Raw genomic sequence first — 21,488 nt, forward strand, 5'->3', positions numbered from 1 at the left:
AAATAGAAATTTGCTATTCAATAAATGCTATTCTTTGGAAAGCAAAGAAGAAATATTCAGCTTGATTCAGGAATAAAATTTAGAATTACAGAGTTGTGCTGTTCAATATGGTAGCCAGTGGCATGAGTGGCTATTTAAAGAAATTAATTAAAATTTCATAAAAAAAATTTCAGTACCATTATTTTGTTTTAAGAGCCACATTTCAAATACTCCATAGCCACACATGGCTAGTGACTAGTACAATGGACACACAATTACAGAACATTTCCCTCATTGCAGAAAGTGCTATTGGAGAACACTTAGCTAGGATAATGAAAGAACAATATATCCTTAGTGGAGGCTAAGGTGTAGGACGTATTACTCAAGCCCACAAATTCAAGGTTACAGTGAGCTACGATCACGTCACTGCACTCCAGCCTGTTCACAGAGCAAGACCTTGTCTCTAAAAAGAAAAAGAAAAAAAAGAACGATATATCCAGCTGTCAATTAGAACTACTAAGTCATCTAATTAAGCTTTTGTTGGTAGGAATTGGGCAGCAGAGATGTCCAAATTTTAACATTTGACAAGACTATGAACTGCATGAAATCTGTGTTGCTCAAAAAATATGCCTTAAAAATCAACCAAGTCGGAGGTAGATTCACTTCCTTTCAAGAAAATGAAGGTAGGCCTGGGTGGTTGCTGTCAAAACGGGCAAGTTCATAAAACCTGGGAAAGCAGTGTTCGTCCAGGCCAGACACTACACTGGATGCTACTCTGGATGCAGACCCATCATCATGAAGAATGTTGATGATGACACCTCAGAATGCCCCTTCAGCTGTTCTCTGGTGGCTGAAATTGACCATTATCCCTGCAAGGTGACAGCTTCCCATGGGCAAGAAGAGTGCCCAGAGGTCAAAGATCAAGTCTTTTGTGAAAGTTTACAACTACAATCACCTCATGCCCACAAGGTACTCTGTGGATATCCCCATGGACAAAACTGTCATTAACAAGGATGTCTTCAGAGACCCTGCTCTTAAACGCAAGGCCCAACGGGAGGCCAAAGTCAAATTCAAAGAGAGGTACAAGATGGTCAAGAACAGTAGCTCTTCCAAAAACTGTGGTTTCAGATGTTTTGCTTTGGTCATTAAAAATTAAGAAAGAAAGAGAGAGAAAGAAAGAAAGGAAGGAAGGAAGGAAGGAAGGAGAGAAGAAAGAAAGAAAGAAAAAGAAAGAAAGAAAGAAAGAAAGAAAGAAAGAAAGAAAGAAAGAAAGAAAGAAAGAAAGAAAGAAAGAAAATGAAGGCTCCTAGCCAAGACCCAAATGGCTGACCACCTTGCCTCCATGTGGGGGTTTACAGTGGAGGACTTGTCAGTAAGGTTTTCCTCCAGATTTTTAAAAACTGTTTTCCCAAAACGTTGGGGGGAAAGAAAGATAAAATCAAAGCTATAAAGTTCATTCCTCACTCTTTAATTTGACATTTTTGAGTAGACATGAATGCTATCATTTGTATCTGAAAAAAAAATTGACATAGATTTTACTAATCTCCCAAGCCCCAGAAATAAACAAACAAATGTCAATAACATGCCAAGGAATATCTACTTTTAAGTAGCCTGATTTTCTTCTGAACCCACCAGAGAAAAATAGCTTCAAAATGTACCCCTAAGTAGCTGAAAGAGTTGGCCTGTTATGTATAATCGTTAGATATAAGCCAATTAAATTGCAAATACTAGCTGCCAAAAATGAAGATTTTTAAATATAGAAAAGTTGAATTAAAGCCACTCTATTTTCCAGTAAGATAAAGAGGCCATTTCTTGTTAGTGATAATAAAACTACATCACCAGCATAGAGAATAGTTATTTTTGTACTTTTTATAATAAGGGTACATGCAACTAGATCATGCACAAATTGTTTCAAATCATTAAGATACAAATTAAAAAGAGAGTTGGAGGAAACAGAGGCAGAACACAGTTTCATTTTATAGACTGGAATATCTGATCTGTTAGAAGGAAACCATTCTCAGGAATGCTTGTGGTATGAAGCTCAGACTGTACATAAGCATCAGTTATTAGATCTTACAGTCCAGCTGCATTACGTTATCTTCTGCTTCACCATCCCCACCCCCTGCTCTGTGTCTCAGGAGGCTGACTTGTATGAGCTGCATCAATGGGTTCCCTTGCTCTCGCCCTTCAGCCAATGGGAGCCACCGCAGGAGACTGGAGAATGGGAGAATAGGAAGTTAGATAATTTAACTCCTCAGCTTCCTCCCTGCTGGACAACTGTGGGTTGGCTGCATTCCTCACCCAAATGCTACTGTCAGGCAGCCCTCTTAATATGGCTCTACTCTCTAATCCCAGTAACCCCTCACTTTCTTTGGTTTTTTTACCCATGAGTTGCAGTAACTCCCTGTTATTATTGTTAGCCTAGGGTACTATATCCACCTCTCATAGGTTTCCCTCAATCCTGCCTGTACCTTTGTTCCTTCTGCCTCCCAGATTCAGGTGATTCTCATGCCTCAGCCTCCCAAGGAGCTGGGACTACAGGCACATGCCACCACACCTGGCTGATTTTTGTATTTTAATATTTTTAGTAGAGACGGAGTTTCACCATGTTAGCCAGGCTGGTCTCAAACTCCTGACCCATCAGCCTCCCAAAGTGCTGGGATTACAAGCATGAGCCACTGTGCCTGGCCTGTATAGAGTTCCTTTCATGAGACCTTAGTTACTCAGCTCTATGTACTGTTTCCTTACAAGCCCTGATGACACATGAATTCATTACTAGTTTTTAATGCCCAAAGACCAAAAAAGATCAATTAAATTCATAAGCAATCTTAGAGCTATTCCTGAAAGGTTTTTCCAGCACATCATAAAGAGTATAACATGGTTAATAATGGAATATTGTACCTAAATCCAACCTGTTCCTCGGGAACTATTAAGGAAAAAAAAATGAGAACTGTAATTTATAAAAAACATTTAAATGAAAAGACTGCTAAAATAACGACTCTATGATTTCATACAGCAATATTGTCCTTTAAAAAAAGCAGGGGGCAGGGAAGTTTAACCATACAAAATTAATAAGAGTAAACAAATTAGCCCTCAATTAGAGCAAAACTCGAGCAGTTCGGGTGGTAAGAAGTGTTTGTGATTAACAGCACTACCTGAGGAAGTAATGTGAGGATGCAATCAGCAAATAGACTTGTAATCCCAAAGATAGGTGAGGTTGTTCTGGAGTTAAGGCCCTGAAGCTACCCTGCCCCTTACCACTGTGGTGCAATAAACGAACAAAATTCTTGAAGTCGGGCAAACCTGCTTTCAAATCTCCAAGTCAAAACCATTTGTGAAGGAAATAATATTTCCAACGTAGAGTCGTTGTAAGGATCGTTATAAGAAAAATACACATAAAATACCTAGCACGGTGCCTGATTTGCTAAAGTCATTAAGAAATGGAAATTCAAAAAGAAATCCAACAGAAGGAAACCAAAGACTTTTACATTCCAAGACAAGCCTGAAAATCAGCAAGTAGTTATATATACATATATATATGTGTGTGTATATATATGTGTGTGTGTGTATATATATGTATGTGTGTATATATATGTGTGTGTATATATATGTATGTGTGTGTGTATATATATGTATGTGTGTGTGTATATATATATATGTATGTGTGTGTGTATATATATGTATGTGTGTGTGTGTGTATATATATATGAAATAATAGGTTGACAGTGTCCCAGCCAGTCTTTCTGTGGGTCATGCACATTTTGAGGACCTCTATAGTGGATGAATTCCTTTCTCAAATTCTCTTCTGTAAGAAATAGTCACCTAAGAGAATTTTCTCATTCTCTGTGTTGGAAGATCTCCAGCTTTCCTTATTTTCCTTGCACTCTATGTTTCAGGTTAATTAGTACTTTCCCCAATGTACACAGTAATCATTTCTTGCTATCACAAACTATCCCGGAGGCCAGCACAGTTCAAATGGGTACTGGACTGAAATAGGCATACCACTGGCCCCGGGGTGCCCTTCCAGCTGACTAGAAATTCCTCTGGCACTTTGTTCCAGAAGTGTCCTGAGTGCAGTGCCCAGCTGGGTCCTCTGCGCGGTCTTTTGAGATCATCCCATGTGAGTGTCTAAATATTGCCTTTGGATGGGTGGGCCACACCCAGGACCCGGAAGTAAGATCATCGTTTCCTCAAAATAAGGAATGCTTTCTTCTTTCCATTCTACGGTTTGTGTTATGCCAGAGACACATTACTGGCCCTAAAATTCATATTTTAACAGCAATTTCTAAGATATAAAGGTTCTTCAGCAGGAACTTAAGGAAGTGGGAGTGAGGACAAAGTATTTAGACATATGAGAGAGGAAGAGTGTCCTGAAAACTGAGACACTGCACAATGTGTTGGAAAGTCCCATGAAAGCACAGGTGAGAGAGCCCTGAAGACAAATCAGTTCAGAAATTCTATCCCCTCCCTGGAGTTGGCTTACAGATCTTGCAAACATAGACCCAGTTCCCAGAGTTTTCCTGATTCTGGAGCTGCTGTTCCATGGATCCTCAAGACAAACTTCCTAGTAGACTCCTCAATAAAATATTACGTGGTGAACAGAAAGAACTTAAGTAAAAGGGATCAACATGTAGCAAACACCTACTATGTGCCAGGCATTGCACAGCATTTTTCACACATGTTATCTCAGTCAATCCTGATAGTAACCCCATCAAACAGACAGTGTAATCCCCATTTCACAGGTAAAATTGAAAAGACTCTGAGAAGTTAGGTAACTTACTTAAAATTAACTTGTAGAACAAGAATTTGCACCAGATCTTCCTGTTTTGTAGCCCATTCTCATTTCATTCTGCCCCAGATAACCTAAATATACAGTATCCCCCGTTCTACCATTTTCTACATGTAACTGGATGCTTGGCAATGAACACCTGTATCAGTTGACTGTCATTGCATAATAAATCAATACAAAGTTAGTTGCTTACAACTATTTATTATATATCATGATTCTGTGAGTCATTTGGGCCATTCTTCCATTGGTCTTACATAAGCCTACTCACAAAGCCACATTTAGCTGGTGGGTTAACCGGGGATAGGGAGAGCTTGAGGCAACAGGGTCTGTCTCTACACATGGTCTTTCATAACAGGCTTCTTCACAACATGGTGATCTCAGGCAGCTTTCAAGGTAACAAGCCTCAAAGTGCAAGCATTTTACAAGCGTATGTCCCAAACCTTATGGCCAAACCCCAAATAATTATGGGAGGGGACTAGGGGAATGAATACCATGAGGCACAATTCACTGAGGATCATTGTTGTAACAATGTACCGCAGCCAGCCCTCTGATCCCGATGACTGACATCCCTCCTACTTGCAAAATGCATCACTCATCCCAAAACCACCAAAGATCTCATCCAATCATGACATCAGACTACAAGTCCAGACTTCTCACCTGTCTCAGGTCCAGCTGTGGTTGAGGCTACTTGGGTGCATTTCCTCATGCAGCTCCACAGGTGTGGCTTCTCATCATTCAGGAACCCAAGAATTTAAAAAAAAAAAAAAAAGTTCTTGTCTCCATGCATACTCATCACACAATTGTGAGAATGGTACACTCAATAGATACTCCCATTTTAAAGGGGGAGAAATAGAAAGCCACAAAGTCATCTGGTCCATAGCAATTCTGAAATCCAGTCTTGAGTATATTGCAGGACCTTCTACTCTAGGTAGAGGAAATGGATTTTGAATATAGCCTGGTTTGAATATAAAGCAAAGATGCCTCTGCTTTCTCCAAGATGACCTTCATTTTCAGCAAAAATAACCTGTGTGTGCAGCTGAGTAATTTTCTCAGCTTACTTCCTGTTTCCATTTACTTTTAACTCCTGTACACCAGTTAGTCCAAACTAGTCCAATACCTTTCAGTGTGAGCTTTCTATATGCCAGGTTATAGTCCACTTGATTAGACAAAAGCTATTTTTGATTAGACCACAACTATTTTTGAGATAGTCCTCTACTTTGGTTTAGTATGTCAAGGTGCTGTGGGGGAAAAAAAATGCCCTTAAAATTCTTAAAAGCCATTTGCCTAGCTGAGACGATCTAATAGTCATTAATTTAAAGCATCTTGTGGTCTTCAGAAAGTCTTACAGCCACACCCTTGATTTGATTTGTACCCGAGACAATTTCTAACTTTGAGAATCTTTTGGCAGTGGGAGAGACTGGAAATGTGAGACAGTTTTATTTCCCACCTAGCATATCCTGGGCACTCCATATTTGCTTTAAATTCTGCTTGCAAATGGAGCAATTCATTTTTTCTGTTGTTCATCTCTCTCTTCCTATACCCTATTATATATCACTTTTAAAAAGCTAATTGACCCCTTCAGCCTTCTAAACGGAAACTTCCTTAAGCCAAATCTGTAAGTTCATTAAGTACATTTTTTATCCTCCAAGTTTCTGGAGATGACAATGTTGCTGGTAATTATTCTACTACTATATAGCGTGATTTGCCCTTTATCAGGCTCCGGTAGAGCTTTCCTCTCGGGTCCTCAGGCTCCACTAATACTCGACTTGCTGCACCTACCGCCCCTGCCGGCCACACAGCCCGAAAGCCAATGCCTCAAGTTTAGCTTTTTGTTACAGCAACATACCATTTCTGGGTATAAATTTTTTTTTTTTTTTTTTTTTTGAGACGGAGTTTCGCTCTTGTTACCCAGGCTGGAGTGCAATGGCGCGATCTAGGCTCACCGCAACCTCCGTCTCCTGGGTCCAGGCAATTCTCCTGCCTCAGCCTCCTGAGTAGCTGGGATTACAGGCACGCGCCACCGTGCCCAGCTAATTTTTTTGTATTTTTAGTAGAGACGGGGTTTCACCATGTTGACCAGGATGGTCTCGATCTCTTGACCTCATGATCCACCCGCCTCGGCCTCCCAAAGTGCTAGGGTATAAATTTTTATGTCAGGCTAGGCGTGGTGGCTCACAACTGTAATTCCAGCACTTTGGGAGGCCAAGGTGGGCGGATCACCTGAGGTCAGGAATTTGAGACCAGCCTGGCCAACATGGCAAAACCCTGTCTCTAATAAAAATACAAAAGTTAGCCGATCATGGTGGCGGACGCCTGTAATCCGAGCTACTCGGGAGGCTGAGGAAGGAGAATCAATGGAACCTGGGAGGTGGAGGTTGCAGTGAGCTGAGATCATGCCACTGAACTCCAGCCTGGGCAACAAGAGCAAGTCTCTATCTCAAAAAAAGAAACAAGAAAAAAAAATTATATATATTTATATATCAGTTTTCCATTTCTATGAAGTAAATGACCCCAAAATTTAATGGCTTAACAGCAATTTCTATTTCTCATGATTCTGTGAATTAGCTGGGTCACTCTTCTGCTGGTCATACCTAGGATCATTCATGCAGCTGCATCCAGCTTGAAGACTGGGCTCAACTGACCTCTCCTACTACGTAGTATATAATTCTGGGCTTCTTTGTAGCATAAAGGTCTTAGGGTTCCAAAATGACAAGCCCCAACACGCAAGTGCTTCCATCACATTTGTTTATTTTATTTTATTTCATTTAATTTTATTTCATTTCATTTCATTTTGAGATAGAGTTTCACTCTTGTTGACCAGGCTGGAGTACAGTGGCACGATCTTGGCTCACTGCAACCTCCATCCACCAGGTTTAAGTGATTCTCCTTCCTCAGCCTCCCAAGTAGCTGGGATTATAGGCATATGCCACCACGCCCAGCTAATTTTGTACTTTTAGTAGAGACGGGGTTTCACCATGTTGGTCAGGCTGGTCTCTAACTGCTGACTTCATGATCCATCTGCCTTGGCCTCCCAAAGTGCTGAGATTACAGGCGTGAGCCACTGCACCCAGCCCACATTTGTTTATATCACATTAGCCAAAACAAGTACAAGGCCGAGTCCAGTACAAATACGGGAGAGGCATATAAGGGTGTGGTTACTAGGAGGTGTAATCCATTCAGGTCATTGCTATAACAATCTGCTCTAACACCAAAATGTAAGTTTCATGCTTTTATCCACATTCTTATTCAAGTATACAGCCCAGTATCTAGTTCACTTTGGCTTATTTGGCATATGTTTGTTTAACTGAATTAAAGACATAAGAGTTTTAGAAACACAAGGACCAGAAAGGCTTAAACTATGATAGTTTTAGAAATCCAAAAGACTATAAAGCAAAGCTAACCATTAAAAAACATTTTTTCACCATTTTTCCTTAATTTTGTGAATCAAATATCTTTTCTGACCAAAGGGATTTAGGGCACCATAATTTTCAAATAAACGACTGACTCATCAACCTCGTCTCTGTTACGGTCATAGCTATTCTAGAAATAAACTCTATATAAATTTGCAAATTTTCTCATTCTAAATAACTGTTTGAACATCTGAATAATCACACAATGTAGATTCCTCCGTATTTGCACAAGAGAAAAAGAATTAAATAGAATTACTGGCATTTCAAACCCAGTATTTGAATTTTGCTAAGATTAGACGTTAGACTTGATTTGTCTTTCCCATCTGAGGATATAGGTATATTTAGTTTTTCACTAAAATAAAGAGAATCACAGCTGTGTTTTAATGGCCTCGAAGGTTCTTTTCCTATCAGTCATTTTCTCCAGAAGAGGTTGAGGTTTTTCATCAATAGTAGTGGATAATGATGAGCACATTTTGAAACTGACTCATGATTAATGATATCTTCCTTTCAAGGATTGATAGACCATAAAACTCTGGACTGAAAGACACATTCTTCCCTTGCTACCAATTGTGAGTCTAAGAATCCAGGTATCTTTGCACTGTTTTTTTTCCCATGAAGCAGAATATCCCATCAAGGTGTAACAAGGGAATTCACTGAAAACTCAATTTGCATGTGGTGGTTTTTTGTTTTGTTCTGTTCCGTTTTGTTTGTTTGCTCGCTTATAATACAATTAACCCTCTGCCTAAGTTTCCATTTCTAGCAAATGATGTTCCTACCCCAATATAGGGGACAACAGGAGGGGTTCCCGAACCTATTTTTTGGGACCAGATGGGGCCAGTAATGCATTCTTTATTTGAAACTCCTACTACCAATGAGTCCTGATAAGTATGTGCAGCCCATTGTGGTGCTGATGATAACAATAGCCAGTGTTTATTGATCCCTCACTGTGCCAAGCATTGTTCAAAGCACTTTACAGGATTAACTCATTTAATCCTCACAGCTCTCTGAAGTAGGCATTATGATTATCTCTACTTTATAGAGAAGGGCACTGAGGTGTAAAGCAACTTATTTGGAGTTAAATAGTTTTAAATGGCAGAGCCAGGATTTGAACCCACCACCAACTCTGTTGCTTCAAAGACACTGGTCTTAAGCAGAATTCAGAATTTCTTCCTACATCTGTGGCCTTAGGGCTGTCATCTCAGCAGGATGTCACTAATACTCATAGGCTTTGATGTTAGTTCACCTATCTGACTTTCTGATGCTTTGCACAAATTGTTGATAGAAAGACAATTAGAGTCACCTAAGGCCAACGACATCTCGATCCAGATTGTCTCCTTTATTTTCTGGGAGACTATATTCTCCTAGAATCCAAATGGGATTGCTACCCAGACCACTATCTGTGCCAATATCTCATGGTCTCCAACCCCACAGCTGGAACTCTCATGCGCCATGCACCCTCCCCGGTCCCACCCTTGTCCCACCCTTATACACAGTCAATCCCAATGTGTTTCCTGAGGGTGTACTGTATGTCAGGCTCATAGTATATACAGAAGATAAACCCACATACTGGGAGCTGTCATTCCCAACAGCCCAGACTTCCAATTTGAGAAACATGATTACTTTGGGGAAATACCAACCTGGAGGCAATTGGTAGGGAGAAATGTTTTAGGAAAGATTCAGCCTAAACCACCTTTGTAGTCCCTTCCAACCCCAGCCCCATCCTCTTAATTTCTCTCTAAGGCAAGCATTTATTAGTTTGATTTCAACACACACACTTGTACCTGTAATTACTATATAATGTCTGTTTACTTTTTAAATGAAAATGAATTTAAATTAATCTTGTTTTGTGAATTTCAAGGCACCCCCTGAGATAAATGAAGACACTCCAGGGTGTCGTCAAACTAGTGCTGGGAATTCTACTCTACAAAGTAGAGAAGAGAGCTCATTAAACCTTGAAGGAGCCAGAGGGGAGAAATGCATATAGATATAGAGAGAGCGCACTAAAAAGAGAGTTTTATATGTGCATTATTCACTTATATATGTACACACACACAAATATATGTGAAAGGTGGTGCACCAAAATGTGGTTATCTTTAGGTGACTTGTTTCTCGTAAACTTAATATCAATGCTACTCATTACTAAGCTCTCTGCACCAAGAGGAGATGCTGGGAACAACATTTCCAAAATTCCTTCCCATATATCTTGAGTGGCAATGAAAGGCGCCTGTGTAAGATTTGGAAAGAAAAGAGAGACCATGGTTTGCCAGAGATGGGTAAGTGCATAGGCAGATGAGAAGCTGAAAACAGCGTCCAGATGAATTTCTTGAGACTTCCCACATGAGTGCTGCAGTCTGAGATAATTGGTGGGAATGTCCCAGAAGTTCCTGAGACTTACAGTGGAATCACTTCCAGGCAAGATCTTCAAGAGCATCTCACTTAGATGTTACCAGCTCAGATCATCTGGTACCTTTGCTACTCAGCCCACCTGCCAGGTATGTAAACCTTGAATTTCTTATATTGCTTCCCTTCATACTAGGAAAGCATAGAATGGCTTCTCTTTTCCTAATTGAACACCAACTAATATAAATAGGTACTAGGTAATCATTTTTAAATTTTGGCATGTGTATGTATTTTAATGCTTTTACAGTAAACATTTTTATAATATAGCAATAAAGGCTTTAATATGTGTTTAATATATAATGTCATAAATATTCTAATAGACATGCTGCAGAAGCTTAGAAGAGGGATACAGAACATGAGTTGGAGCAGGGAAAGCTTCCTAGAGAAAGTGGTCTGTTTCCAAACTGAAACTTAAGGAAGTTGAGGTGTTGCTGCAGGTCAAAGGTAAGAGCAGGGCAGGGAAAAGGCGCAGCATGGGCACAGGCACATAGGAGAGCTCTGCTTCTCTGACTGCTACACACTGTTCAGCGTGACTGGAACAAACACTGCTGCAGAGGAATGAGGTAAGATGAGGCTGAAGGAAAAATTGGGAGGCTTCATCCTGGAGGGCTTGATATGCCAGTCTATAAATCTTGGGGGTTTGTTCTTGAAGACAATATGGAGTTATTAAAGAACTGGAAAAGTAAGATCTGTGTTCTATAAAGGTCTCTGCGGGTGCACAGGGGGGAAATGAGTAGAGGCTGGGATAGAGGAGGCCAGTCCAGGGATCCACAGAGACGAGGGCTCCTAAGGAAGTTTTGGAGGAATAGGATTTGAGTGGGAGGAAGGTCTACAGAGGGGAAAGGACGGGCCTTTGTGAAAAAAGGTTGGCCATGGTGCCTTCTCCTTTCCCCCAAACTGTAGGGTGGCTGGAGACATTTAAATTGGAGGATAATGACTGGGGCACTTTTTGCCTTGCTTGGAAAGTAGTATAAAGGCGGGTAGAGTAGGAAGCAATGCTTCAAGCATTCCTCCAGAAAGGAAATCTGGAAACCAAGCCCTTCCTTGGAACAAAAAACAGGAAAGGTACACGTACATTAAGCGTGTTTTTCTTGGACATCTTTCTAACCTGTAGATAAAGCCAATGTGTTGTTCTAATCCAGGATGCTTAGGTGTTTCTAATTGACCTCAAGTTTTCACCCAGGCCAGATAGGCCCCTTTAAGGCCTCTCCCTCTGCTGATCAGCTCCTCTGCCCATAGCCCTGCTCAGCTAAAACTTCTCAGCTCCAGAGAAGAGACACCTGGAGATCGCCAAGTCACCACCTCTGTGACCAGATGACTTTCTGGGTGCTACCGATGACCAAAGGAAAAACAGAGTTGCAGGACAAACCATCTCACACCAAGGCTTTTTAAAAATCAGGTGTGCCTATGAGCCACCTGGGGACCTCATAAGCTGCGGGGAGAGGCCTGAGATTCTGCATTTATCACAGGCTTCCATGTGACACCAACTGCGGATCACACCTTGAGAAGCAGCAGTCTGAAGGTGGTGGAGGGAGCAGCCAGGAGTTTAGAAGGTGCCAAAAGGAAACCAGATCCTGACAGTCTGTGAGCCGCATTGGTTCATCGTATTTGTTGCATCTGCACTGGAAAATGAACTTATGTGGTCTATAGTTTTAGAGACTGAAAAACTTAAAACAAAGGGGAAAGAAAAAAAGCAACACAGCACTTTAGAAACTTCAAAGGTCTCGTGCTGTAACCAGCATATTAAAGATAAGAAAATAAAATAAGTAAAGGCATCTGTATTGGTTTTCTATGCTGCATGACAAATTGCGACAAACTTAATGGCTAAAGAAACAGCCTTTATGATGTCAGTTCTGTAGATTAGAAGTTAGGTACAGGTTAGCTGAACCTCTGTTCAGGGTCTCCTCAGGCTGATATCAAAGTGCCAGCCAGGCTATGGCTCAGCTGAGGTTCGAGGCAGCATAGAGGGAAGAAGTGAGAGAGTCTACCAAAAACGGTTTTGATCACAGAAGTGGCTCTTCTCTGAGTGTTCCCTCTTGATTCCATTCTCGCCTTCCTTGGTTGAAGGGCTTTTCAAAAAACCAAAGCCTAGTCCCTGCCTCCCTCCCCATCTCCAGCCCCCATGAGAATAGCATCTGATGTGAGACAGCATTCCCAACACACCAACTTAAACTTGCAATGTGCTCCTGGGATGGTCTAAGAAAAAAAAAGAAAAACATCATCTTAAGTGCCATAAGGCAATTGACTTGTCAAAAGTACAAGAAATCATCTAGTAAATTGTGAGATTTCAGTTATGGTATGTTCTGCAACAGTATACGAATCACAAATATTTCAACAAGACAAAAAAAGAGAAACAAGGAAAAGCTATCAGTGCCATCTTGTGGAAAGACCTATGTTAAAATGTCCAAGGTAATCTGGCCACACCCTAAACCATTTCAAAGCCTCTGTGCCCAAGGCTGACACACATCCAACTGACACCAGGGTAGCTGCACTGATTGTTTGCAGGTAATGGTTCTGGTAGAGGCTCCATTCTAATTGCTTGTTTCTTGTGCCATGACCAATTGTTAAATAATTTGTATGTCATCTCTAACCATACAAATACCACAGCAACCTATACCTCCAACCCCATACACACACAAAATTCATACCTAGACTGCTGTGGTTGGTTCCCCCACAGAATACGGTTCTCCAAATACGGAAAATTTGCATTGACCTATCACAATATCCCTACATACACACACTTAGACCACAACTCTTTACAGTATAACTCTTTCTTTTTGAATTAACCTTGTTTTAATTTTTTTACTTATTGAGTTTATTGTGAATTATCTTTCTTCTTTTCCTCAAACTGAATATTTTTATCTATATTAGTTATATATTACTGCATAATAAATTACCCAAAATTTGATGGCTTAAAAGAATAAATATTTATTATCTCATAGTTTCTGTAGGTAAGGAATTCAGGAGAGGGTTAGCTGGGTTGTTCTGGCTCAGGGAATCCATGGGGTTCTAGTCAAGATGTTAGTTAAGTCATCTAAAGTCTTCATAAGCTGGAGAATTCACTGCAAAAATAGTGAGCCACTGACTTGATGGTTGGTAGGAGGCTTCAGTTCCTCACCACATGGATCTCTCCACACAGCTGCTTGAGTGTTCTCGCAACATGGCGGCTGGCTTCTTCCCAAAGCTTCCCATGGTGGGTCTTCTTTCCAAGAGAGAACAAGGCAAAAATTAAGTCTTTTATGATACAGCCTAGGAAGTCACACACCACCATTTCCACAGTATCTTACTGGTTACAAAAATCAGCCCTATCGATGTGGAAAAGGACTATGCAGGCATGAAATGACTCATTGGGTACCATCTTGGAAGCTAGTTGCCATACTATTGCTTCTTAGGTTCAATTTCCAGATCATCAAATCTTAGGTGTGAAGTGTGTTTAGACATTAAAAAATCAGAACACTGAAGACACTGAGAATTCTGACTGTAGTCCGTGGGCCACAGGACCCTGAACCCAAGCAATGCTTTGCATCGGTGGAACACAGGGACCTACCTGGGGGAAGCAATTCTCTAACTCCAGTTGCACCCCTAATTGCCACTGGCATCAAACCAATCAGGGAACTAGGACTTCAACATGAACATGAACAAGAACTAAGTCAAAACATTCTTATCAGCTGGAAAAAGGGAAGCTGAGCTACCCTAAAAGTGTTCTGTTGAGCCTTAGGTTTTATTTTACATTTAGGGGTACATGTGAAGAATATGCAGGTTTGTTACATAGATAAAAGTGTGCCATGGTGGTTTGCTGAACAGACCATCCCATCACCTAGGTTTTAAGCCCAATATCCATTAGCTATTCTTCCTGATGTTCTGCCTCCCCTAGCCCCCACCCTAGATGGGCCCCAGTGCTTGTTGTTCCCCCTCCCTGTGTCCGTGTGTTCTCATCATTCAGCTCCCACTTAGAAATAAGAACATGCAGTGTTCGGTTTTCTGTTCCTGTGTTAGTTTGCTGAGGATAATAGCTTCCAATTCCATCCATGTCCCTGCAAAGGACATGATCTTGTTCCTTTTTATAGCTGCATAGTCTTCCATGGTGTACATGTACCACATTTTCTTTATCACTGATGGGCATTTAGGCTGATTCCATGTCTTTGCTATTGTGAATAGTGCTGCAATAAACATACATGTGCATGCATCTTTATAACAGAATGATGTATATTTCTTTGGGTATATACCCAGTAATGGGATTGCTGGGTCTGCTGAGCTTTTAATTGGAGTAGACAAAATGGAAAGAAAAATCCCTCTCTTCATAAGACTTTTCTGGTAGTTCCAACCCAAGCTTATCTTCCCCCCACCGACTTCTTCTGCACTTGGTATTTTTACTGAACAATTAGCTTTTTAATATGAATTATCTGATTGTCTTTGATGAGCAATTTAGTACTTTATTATATGTCCTGAGAATAACTACATCAAAGTCTAAATCCCTCCCCCCACAGGATGTTGTAAATTCCTTGAAGTCAGGGAAATTTCCTAAGCTTATTACTCAGCCCACCATCAGTGTCAACAGATTGTTCTCCAGGAACATGGTCATTCCAACACACTCACATACACGTGCCATCACACACATGCACACCACTGAAGCAGTGCTCTCTAAAGAACAAGCTTTACTTACCTTGTTTCACAAAAATCGTAATTAGACATAGCCAAGATCATACTGACACAGCCGTTCTTTATTTAAAAGCATAGTCCAGTAAAAAGTATACTTCAAAGAGGTACTTCCCAATACTCAACACAGCCCTCAAACGTGCGCCTTTAAAAAGAATTACAAATACGCACTGCCACGTGGTCCTCGAGACTCACATTCACCCCTAGAAATGTACCTTCACAGTCTTGCCAATGCATTCTACTTATTAATTTCTCATTCATTTGTTTATTTAACATTTTTTAGCCCTGTGGCTCAGGCTCCATATTAGATGTGTGGAATTCAAAGACAGAACAATGCATTCTTGGCTCCTGTGCAAACAGGTATCCTCAATCCAGTGAAATAACTGCTATATACTAGGAAGACATATTTATACAAGGTGAGATGGGAATACAAAAAAAAAAGGCTAAATCTTTCTGAGGGTCAGGTAACTCTGTTCAGAGGACAGAATAAAAGAAGATCGGTATCTTGTATGTGGGCAGACAAGGGGATGGTTAGTTACAGAAGTCCTGTTAGTTGCAGAAGTCCTAGCCAGGAAACCCTCAGAGAGGGTTTTTCCTTACAGTTTGGGGCCCCTTGGGCCCAAGACAAAACATCAAATGGCACCCTTGACAATGGGACACAGCTTAAGGCAGGGGCCCTGGGCCCTTTCCACTCTGGGTCTGCTGGAAGGGAAGGGCAGAGCTTCCTAAAAAGGGAGCCAACTGGCCTCTGCACAGGTAAGCCCCGATGGTTTGATGGATGCACTGCTAGCCATGCTGAAACCCACAAGAGGGAGAGAATCACTGTGAGGGGACTCAAGGAAGAGAAAGATCTATCTCCCAAAAAAATTTTCTCCTTCTGGAGAATATGGGCTTCGAGCTGGATATTAAGGAGACAAAGAAGGGGCAAAAGAGGGTAGGGAGTGAAGTGGAAAGTTCCCTGATGAGCAGGGGTAGCAAGAAAAGGAGAACAAGGTGAAGGGACTAAGAAGAGATTAACTTGCAAGAACAAGTGCTAGTCTTGTCTCCAGAGGCAGTGCAACCTGAAATCCTGACGAGCAGTTGGACTGAGAAGAGAAGTGGGAGGTCAAGGTCACGGGGCGGGGGGAAGAGGTGACTGGTGGCTGAGAGGCCACAGCTAGGAAGGAGAGAAAAGAATAAATTGGGGAGGGCCAGAAAGATTGATAGGAAGTTATGTAGGAAATGAGAGTGCAAACAGGAAGGGCTTAATTAGGGCTGTGATTGTCTGGAAGGAAAACGGGGAGATTTGGCAGCTCTTGGGACCTGGGGAGGCTAGTTATCTGGGTAAATGGTAAGTGTATTTTCCACAGGGTCAGAGCAGGTTTTGATCTTTAGGAGAAGACAAATTCCTTTCCATCTTGCTGGAGCCGAAGGTTTAAATGGTCAAACGTGTGTCATAGGTAGGTGCAAAGGGAGGGAAATGTAATACATCCTCATGGCCAAGTGCCCTGGGCTTGGATCACTGTGTCCTTGGCCAAGTTAACCAACTTCTTGAAGCTTCCAATGATTCATGTACAAAAAAGATACAAAAATACCTTTCACATGTATTCTTCCAGAAAGCGCTTGGCACAGGGCCTGGTACATAAACAAATTCAATAAGGGTTAACTATTTTCATAATTACAGTTAGTCTGCATCGCTAGAAGCACATTATTCAAATGAGGACATGGACTGGTCAGATGACAGCGGAGACAGTGTTCAGATCTAGTGGCCCCCACACTGATCAACTCTAGCCTGCCCAGGGACAGTGACCCAGAGAAACAGGAAACCTTGAAAAATGAAAAAACATGAAATATTATTAAAAATTAAGAAAACCCACAAGTATTTAATCCAGATAATATCTGGGAGCACGTGGGGGTTATGTGAAGAGAAAACAATGTTCCGTTTAACTTTAGGAAATGGCGGTGTTGTTAAAGATTCTGGAGGCGTCAGTCATCATCCTTTAGTCAAGTTTATTAACCTCTCCAGTGCCTCTGTTTTTTAATCCATAAAATGGGATTCATTAGATCACCTACCTTATGAGATTATTCTGGCAATTAAATAAGTCAATATGTGTTAAGTGCTTAGAAGACTATCTGGCACATAATAAATGCCCAGTAAGTTCTGAGGAGCAACTGATTGACAGGAGAAGTGGGAGTTGACAGTTGGTGCTGGTTATTATTATTACTATAATTACTACTCTGTTTACGTTTTTAATAGTTTCAGCAATGGAAAAATGAGAAGAGCCTCCTGTGCAGCAGTAATTCCCTCTTACTGTAACAGTTCAAAAAGTCGCTGATAACGACCAGTCAGTCATTAGAGAGGAGACTCCTCGCCCCGGGGGAAAGCCGATTTGTCACCTCCTAAACCCCAGGGCATCCAGCAGGAGGAAGGTAGAACTAGGCCGGCCCGCAGGGAGGCAGGGGCAAGGCGCCAGTGACGCAATGACTGCAACACGCCGCCAGGGAGCAGCAGAGCCCGACCCCGGGTTGTTCCATCCGCAGCAATCAATTCCTCACTCGCTTCTGGTCTTCCTTCTTAGCTGAGAGGGCTAAACCTCGCGGAGGTAACCCCGCCCATTATGATGATCCAGCCAATCACCGCGTATCCTTCTCGGGAGGGGCGGGATCGCGGCGCTTCCCTCGGTCGCTCGGAGCCTGAGTTCCGCGTTTCAGCCCCGCCCCAGGCGCTGGGTCAATCCCGGAGTGGGGGCAGAGCGTCCCCAGGGACAGCGCCCCGCAGACCACGTGGCCCGGAAGGCGCCGGGGCCAGGTAGGTTTTGGGTTACCCGGCCCGGAGCGGGCGAGGGGACGGGTGGGCGGAGCGGGGCGGGCCAGCCTCGCGCCCGTGACCCGCTGTCCTGTGCCCTCTCCCAGCGATGGGCGTGCAGCCCCCCAACTTCTCCTGGGTGCTCCCGGGCCGGCTGGCGGGGCTGGCGCTGCCGCGGCTCCCTGCCCACTACCAGTTCCTGTTGGACCTGGGCGTGCGGCACCTGGTGTCCCTGACGGAGCGCGGGCCCCCTCACAGCGACAGCTGCCCGGGCCTCACCCTGCACCGCCTGCGCATCCCCGACTTCTGCCCGCCGGCCCCCGACCAGATCGACCGCTTCGTGCAGATCGTGGACGAGGCCAACGCCCGGGGAGAGGTCAGCGGGCGGGGGCAGCGCGGGGAGGGAGGGGCCTGGAAGGTCAGCAGGGGCCGCGGGCGGAGCTGGGGAGGCCGGGCCTGTTGGGACTTAGCTGGGCTGGGGAGGGACTAGGGCAGGCAGTAGGGCCCGGAGACGGGGAAGCCAGTGCGGGGGAGGGGGACGCTAAACGGAGGGAAAGAAAGAGAGGGCGAAGCACTGCGAAGTGGGCTTGAGGAGAGGCGGTGGAAACCAGCGAATACTGTGAGTTGAAAAGGAGGAGGGTGTGGATGGACACCTGGGAGGGTGGGGGTTGAAATCACGTGGAAGCCGTTTACTATTTTCCAGAGTAAAGCTGCCCGAGTGTAATGGAACCTAAGTGGCTCCATTTAATGTTAACTTTAACAGCAACCGCATTTTTAAAAGGCGGGGAAGGAGATAAAATTAATTTCGGTGATCTTAATATTTTCATTCTTTTTTGTACTACCTCTTCGTACCTTGGTGCGTTTTCACACTACTTTTCAATTTGGACTAGCCGCATTCCAAGTACGCAGTAACCGCAGTAGCCATGACTAGTGGCTTCTGTATTGGGCAGCACAGGTGAAGGGCTGTGGGGAGGCGGGCAGCTCTTGAACCAGCCACTGCAGAGGCCTTCGAGCCACCCATTGCAGGGACAGTCCTCCCTGACTGCTGCAGAGCCCTGGGCCTGGCACAGAAGCAGCAGCTGTGGGGAGAACCAAGTGAGGGGCAGAAAACAGTTGGGGGCGGAGGAGTCCCATCGCGCCCCCTCTTCACAGGCTGTGGGAGTGCACTGTGCTCTGGGCTTTGGCCGAACTGGCACCATGCTGGCCTGTTACCTGGTGAAGGAGCGGGGCTTGGCTGCAGGAGACGCCATTGCTGAAATCCGCCGACTACGACCCGGCTCCATCGAGACCTATGAGCAGGAGAAAGCAGTCTTCCAGTTCTACCAGCGAACTAAATAAGGGGCCTCAGTACCCTTCTACCAGGCCCTCACTCCCCTGACCCCTGTGATCCATGGGGCCAGAGATGAAGGGAAGAGGACTAAGGTATTAAACCCTCCAGCTCGCATTGGCTCAAGACACTGAAGTAGCCCACCCCTGCAGGCAGGTCCTGACTGAAGGTGAGGCTTGTACTGCTTTGTTGAATAAATGAGTTGTACAGACCAGAGCACGTTGCATGGTACTTTATAAAGCACTCCCACACATCAACTTTCAGCCTCACTATAGCCCTGGATGAGGTGGGCAAAGCTCAGAGAAGCCCATCTTCCCGCTTCTAGAAAGTGGAAGGATGGGCCAGAACAGCAACACACATCTTCAGTCCCTTTGCTGAAATGCTGTGTATCTGTTCCCTGACAGTATTTGATGTGTTTTCTGAGGGACTAGCCGATGAAAAGGATTCAGGTCCAGAGTAGCCTCGCCTCTTGGCATTCCCAGGTCGCTTATGCTCACAGGCCAGGAGGCCCCTCCGTGTAGGCACACCTGCTGCACACGTGTCACCCTTCTCTGGGGGATGACAACCTGGATGTCACAGCCTGGATGTCACACTCACAGATAATCATCGTCTCCACCTCTCTGGGTCTGGGCACCTCTTACCAACCTCAGGTGCTGCTCAGCCCATCCTGGGCTCTCTAGCCCACTCTACTGCCCCACAACCTCAGGCCAAAGGACCCAGGAACAGAGCCAGTCTAGGCAGTTACTCAGAGCAGATATTTGACAATTAAATGAAGAGCTCCAGGGCCCTAAATCTTGACCACTTTTGTCAGATGTTATCTCCACTTGTCCCCTGTTGGATCCCATTCTGCCCTCTGATGGGCCCCATTTTGCCGGCACCACTGCACTTTTGACTTTTGAGAGATGGGAATAATGGCATATACCCACCAAATTGACTGTTTGCTGTAGGTCTGCCTGAATCCCTGTGCTCTCTTCTGCAATAGCAGGCTGAATAAGATAGAAATTCACCATTAAATGTGTAAGTGCCTGTCTGTACCTGTATGATTCCTGTTAGATCTGGAGACCACACAGTGGAATGAGACATGATTCCTGCTCTCAGGAGCTCAGCCTGCTGGAGAAGATGGGCATGGATAAAGTCCACAGATAATAGGTGCTATTGTAGACATGCATTCCAGTCACAGTGGAGACATGGTGGGGGGGTCAAGGGCTCCCCTGTAGCTCTCATCTCTTGTATCCTAGACCAGAGACAGGCCTAGCCACCTGGTCCTCCCTTCTGCTGCTTTCCCCCTTCCACTACAAACCACCCAGTTCATCCCTGTCCAACTCAACCTTAAACAAAAGAGATAACAGCTGAAGTCTTGCCAATCTAAGAGAGGTCATAAGATGCCCTCTCCCCAGTTTTCCTTTATTTGTCAAATCTGAGTGATCAGTTCCTTCAAGCCTACTCCCCACCTAGCCTACTCAGGTGAGGACTTCTCCCAAAGAGAAGAAACCCACACATTCCAGGCATTCCAGCTGCAACAGAGGAATGAGAAACAACACAAAGAGAGGATGCACTGAAACCCTTACGCTCCTGTCACCAAAAGTTCTGTCTACCCTGCTCTTCCCCATCCCCGCTCTCCCCAACAGTATGGCCCTGTTCTGTTTCTGATGCAAACCAGAACATCTTCCAAACGGGTGGGTGTGTGTGTGTTCATGTGAAGGGAGTAGGGCATGAAGGGTGTGAATGGACCACTTCCTGAACCCCTTCCCCCTAGTCTGAGAGCTTACCAGGATGGAGAGAGAGAGAGGTGTGAGGCACAAAGCTTCCCCCAGTATGTCTCCACTCTGATCCTCACCTGCTAGGCCATACAACCAATCCTTGCTTTTTCTACCTCTTTGTTTCTGTGTCACCCCATCGTCCCCACATCTCTGCACTGTGGAAGAGGAATATGCCCTTCCCTTCCTCCCAAGCCACCTTCAAAGGAAACAAAATCTAACCCCATTAAAGCCCTGTGTACTGCCTCCATCCCCATAATTTAAGCAAGTCTCTGCCTCAAGAGTTCCTTAGGGAAATACACATATAATTAAGTGCTTAAGGAAACTGCTTTTTAAATAAGTAAGAGTTGGCTTGAAATGAAAAACTCTGCCCTTGCATCTACCT

General features: G+C 43.7%; 1 protein-coding gene across 2 annotated transcripts; it reads left to right on the forward strand.

Moving 5' to 3' along the window:
- The first annotated feature begins 17,990 nt into the window (after nt 1–17,990).
- On the forward strand, nt 17,991–19,562 carry DUSP23 (dual specificity phosphatase 23). 2 transcript variants are annotated; one of them, XM_064370443.1, is made up of 3 exons: nt 17,991–18,022; nt 18,127–18,395; nt 19,172–19,562. In XM_064370443.1, the coding sequence occupies exons 2-3, from the start codon at nt 18,129–18,131 to the stop codon at nt 19,355–19,357; spliced, it is 453 nt and encodes a 150-aa protein (XP_064226513.1). In that variant the 5' UTR covers nt 17,991–18,022; nt 18,127–18,128; the 3' UTR covers nt 19,358–19,562. The 2 variants fall into 2 exon arrangements, 1 of the variants encoding a protein (XP_064226513.1); XR_010340297.1 differs by lacking the exons at nt 17,991–18,022; nt 18,127–18,395 and adding an exon at nt 18,510–18,638 and having other exon boundaries at nt 19,172–19,264.
- Nucleotides 19,563–21,488: the final 1,926 nt, after the last annotated feature.

Source organism: Aotus nancymaae, unplaced genomic scaffold, assembly GCF_030222135.1.
Source record: "Aotus nancymaae isolate 86718 unplaced genomic scaffold, 86718_ANA_hifiasm-v0.15.2.pri h1tg000108l, whole genome shotgun sequence".
NCBI classification, from domain to species: Eukaryota; Metazoa; Chordata; class Mammalia; order Primates; family Aotidae; genus Aotus; species Aotus nancymaae.

Coding starts and splice junctions, on each gene's coding strand:
- DUSP23 (XM_064370443.1), top strand. CDS start 18,129: ATGGGCGTGCAGCCCCCCAACTTCTCCTGGGTGCTCCCGGGCCGGCTG. Junction 18,396..19,171: donor AGGCCAACGCCCGGGGAGAG/GTCAGCGGGCGG, acceptor CCCTCTTCACAG/GCTGTGGGAGTGCACTGTGC.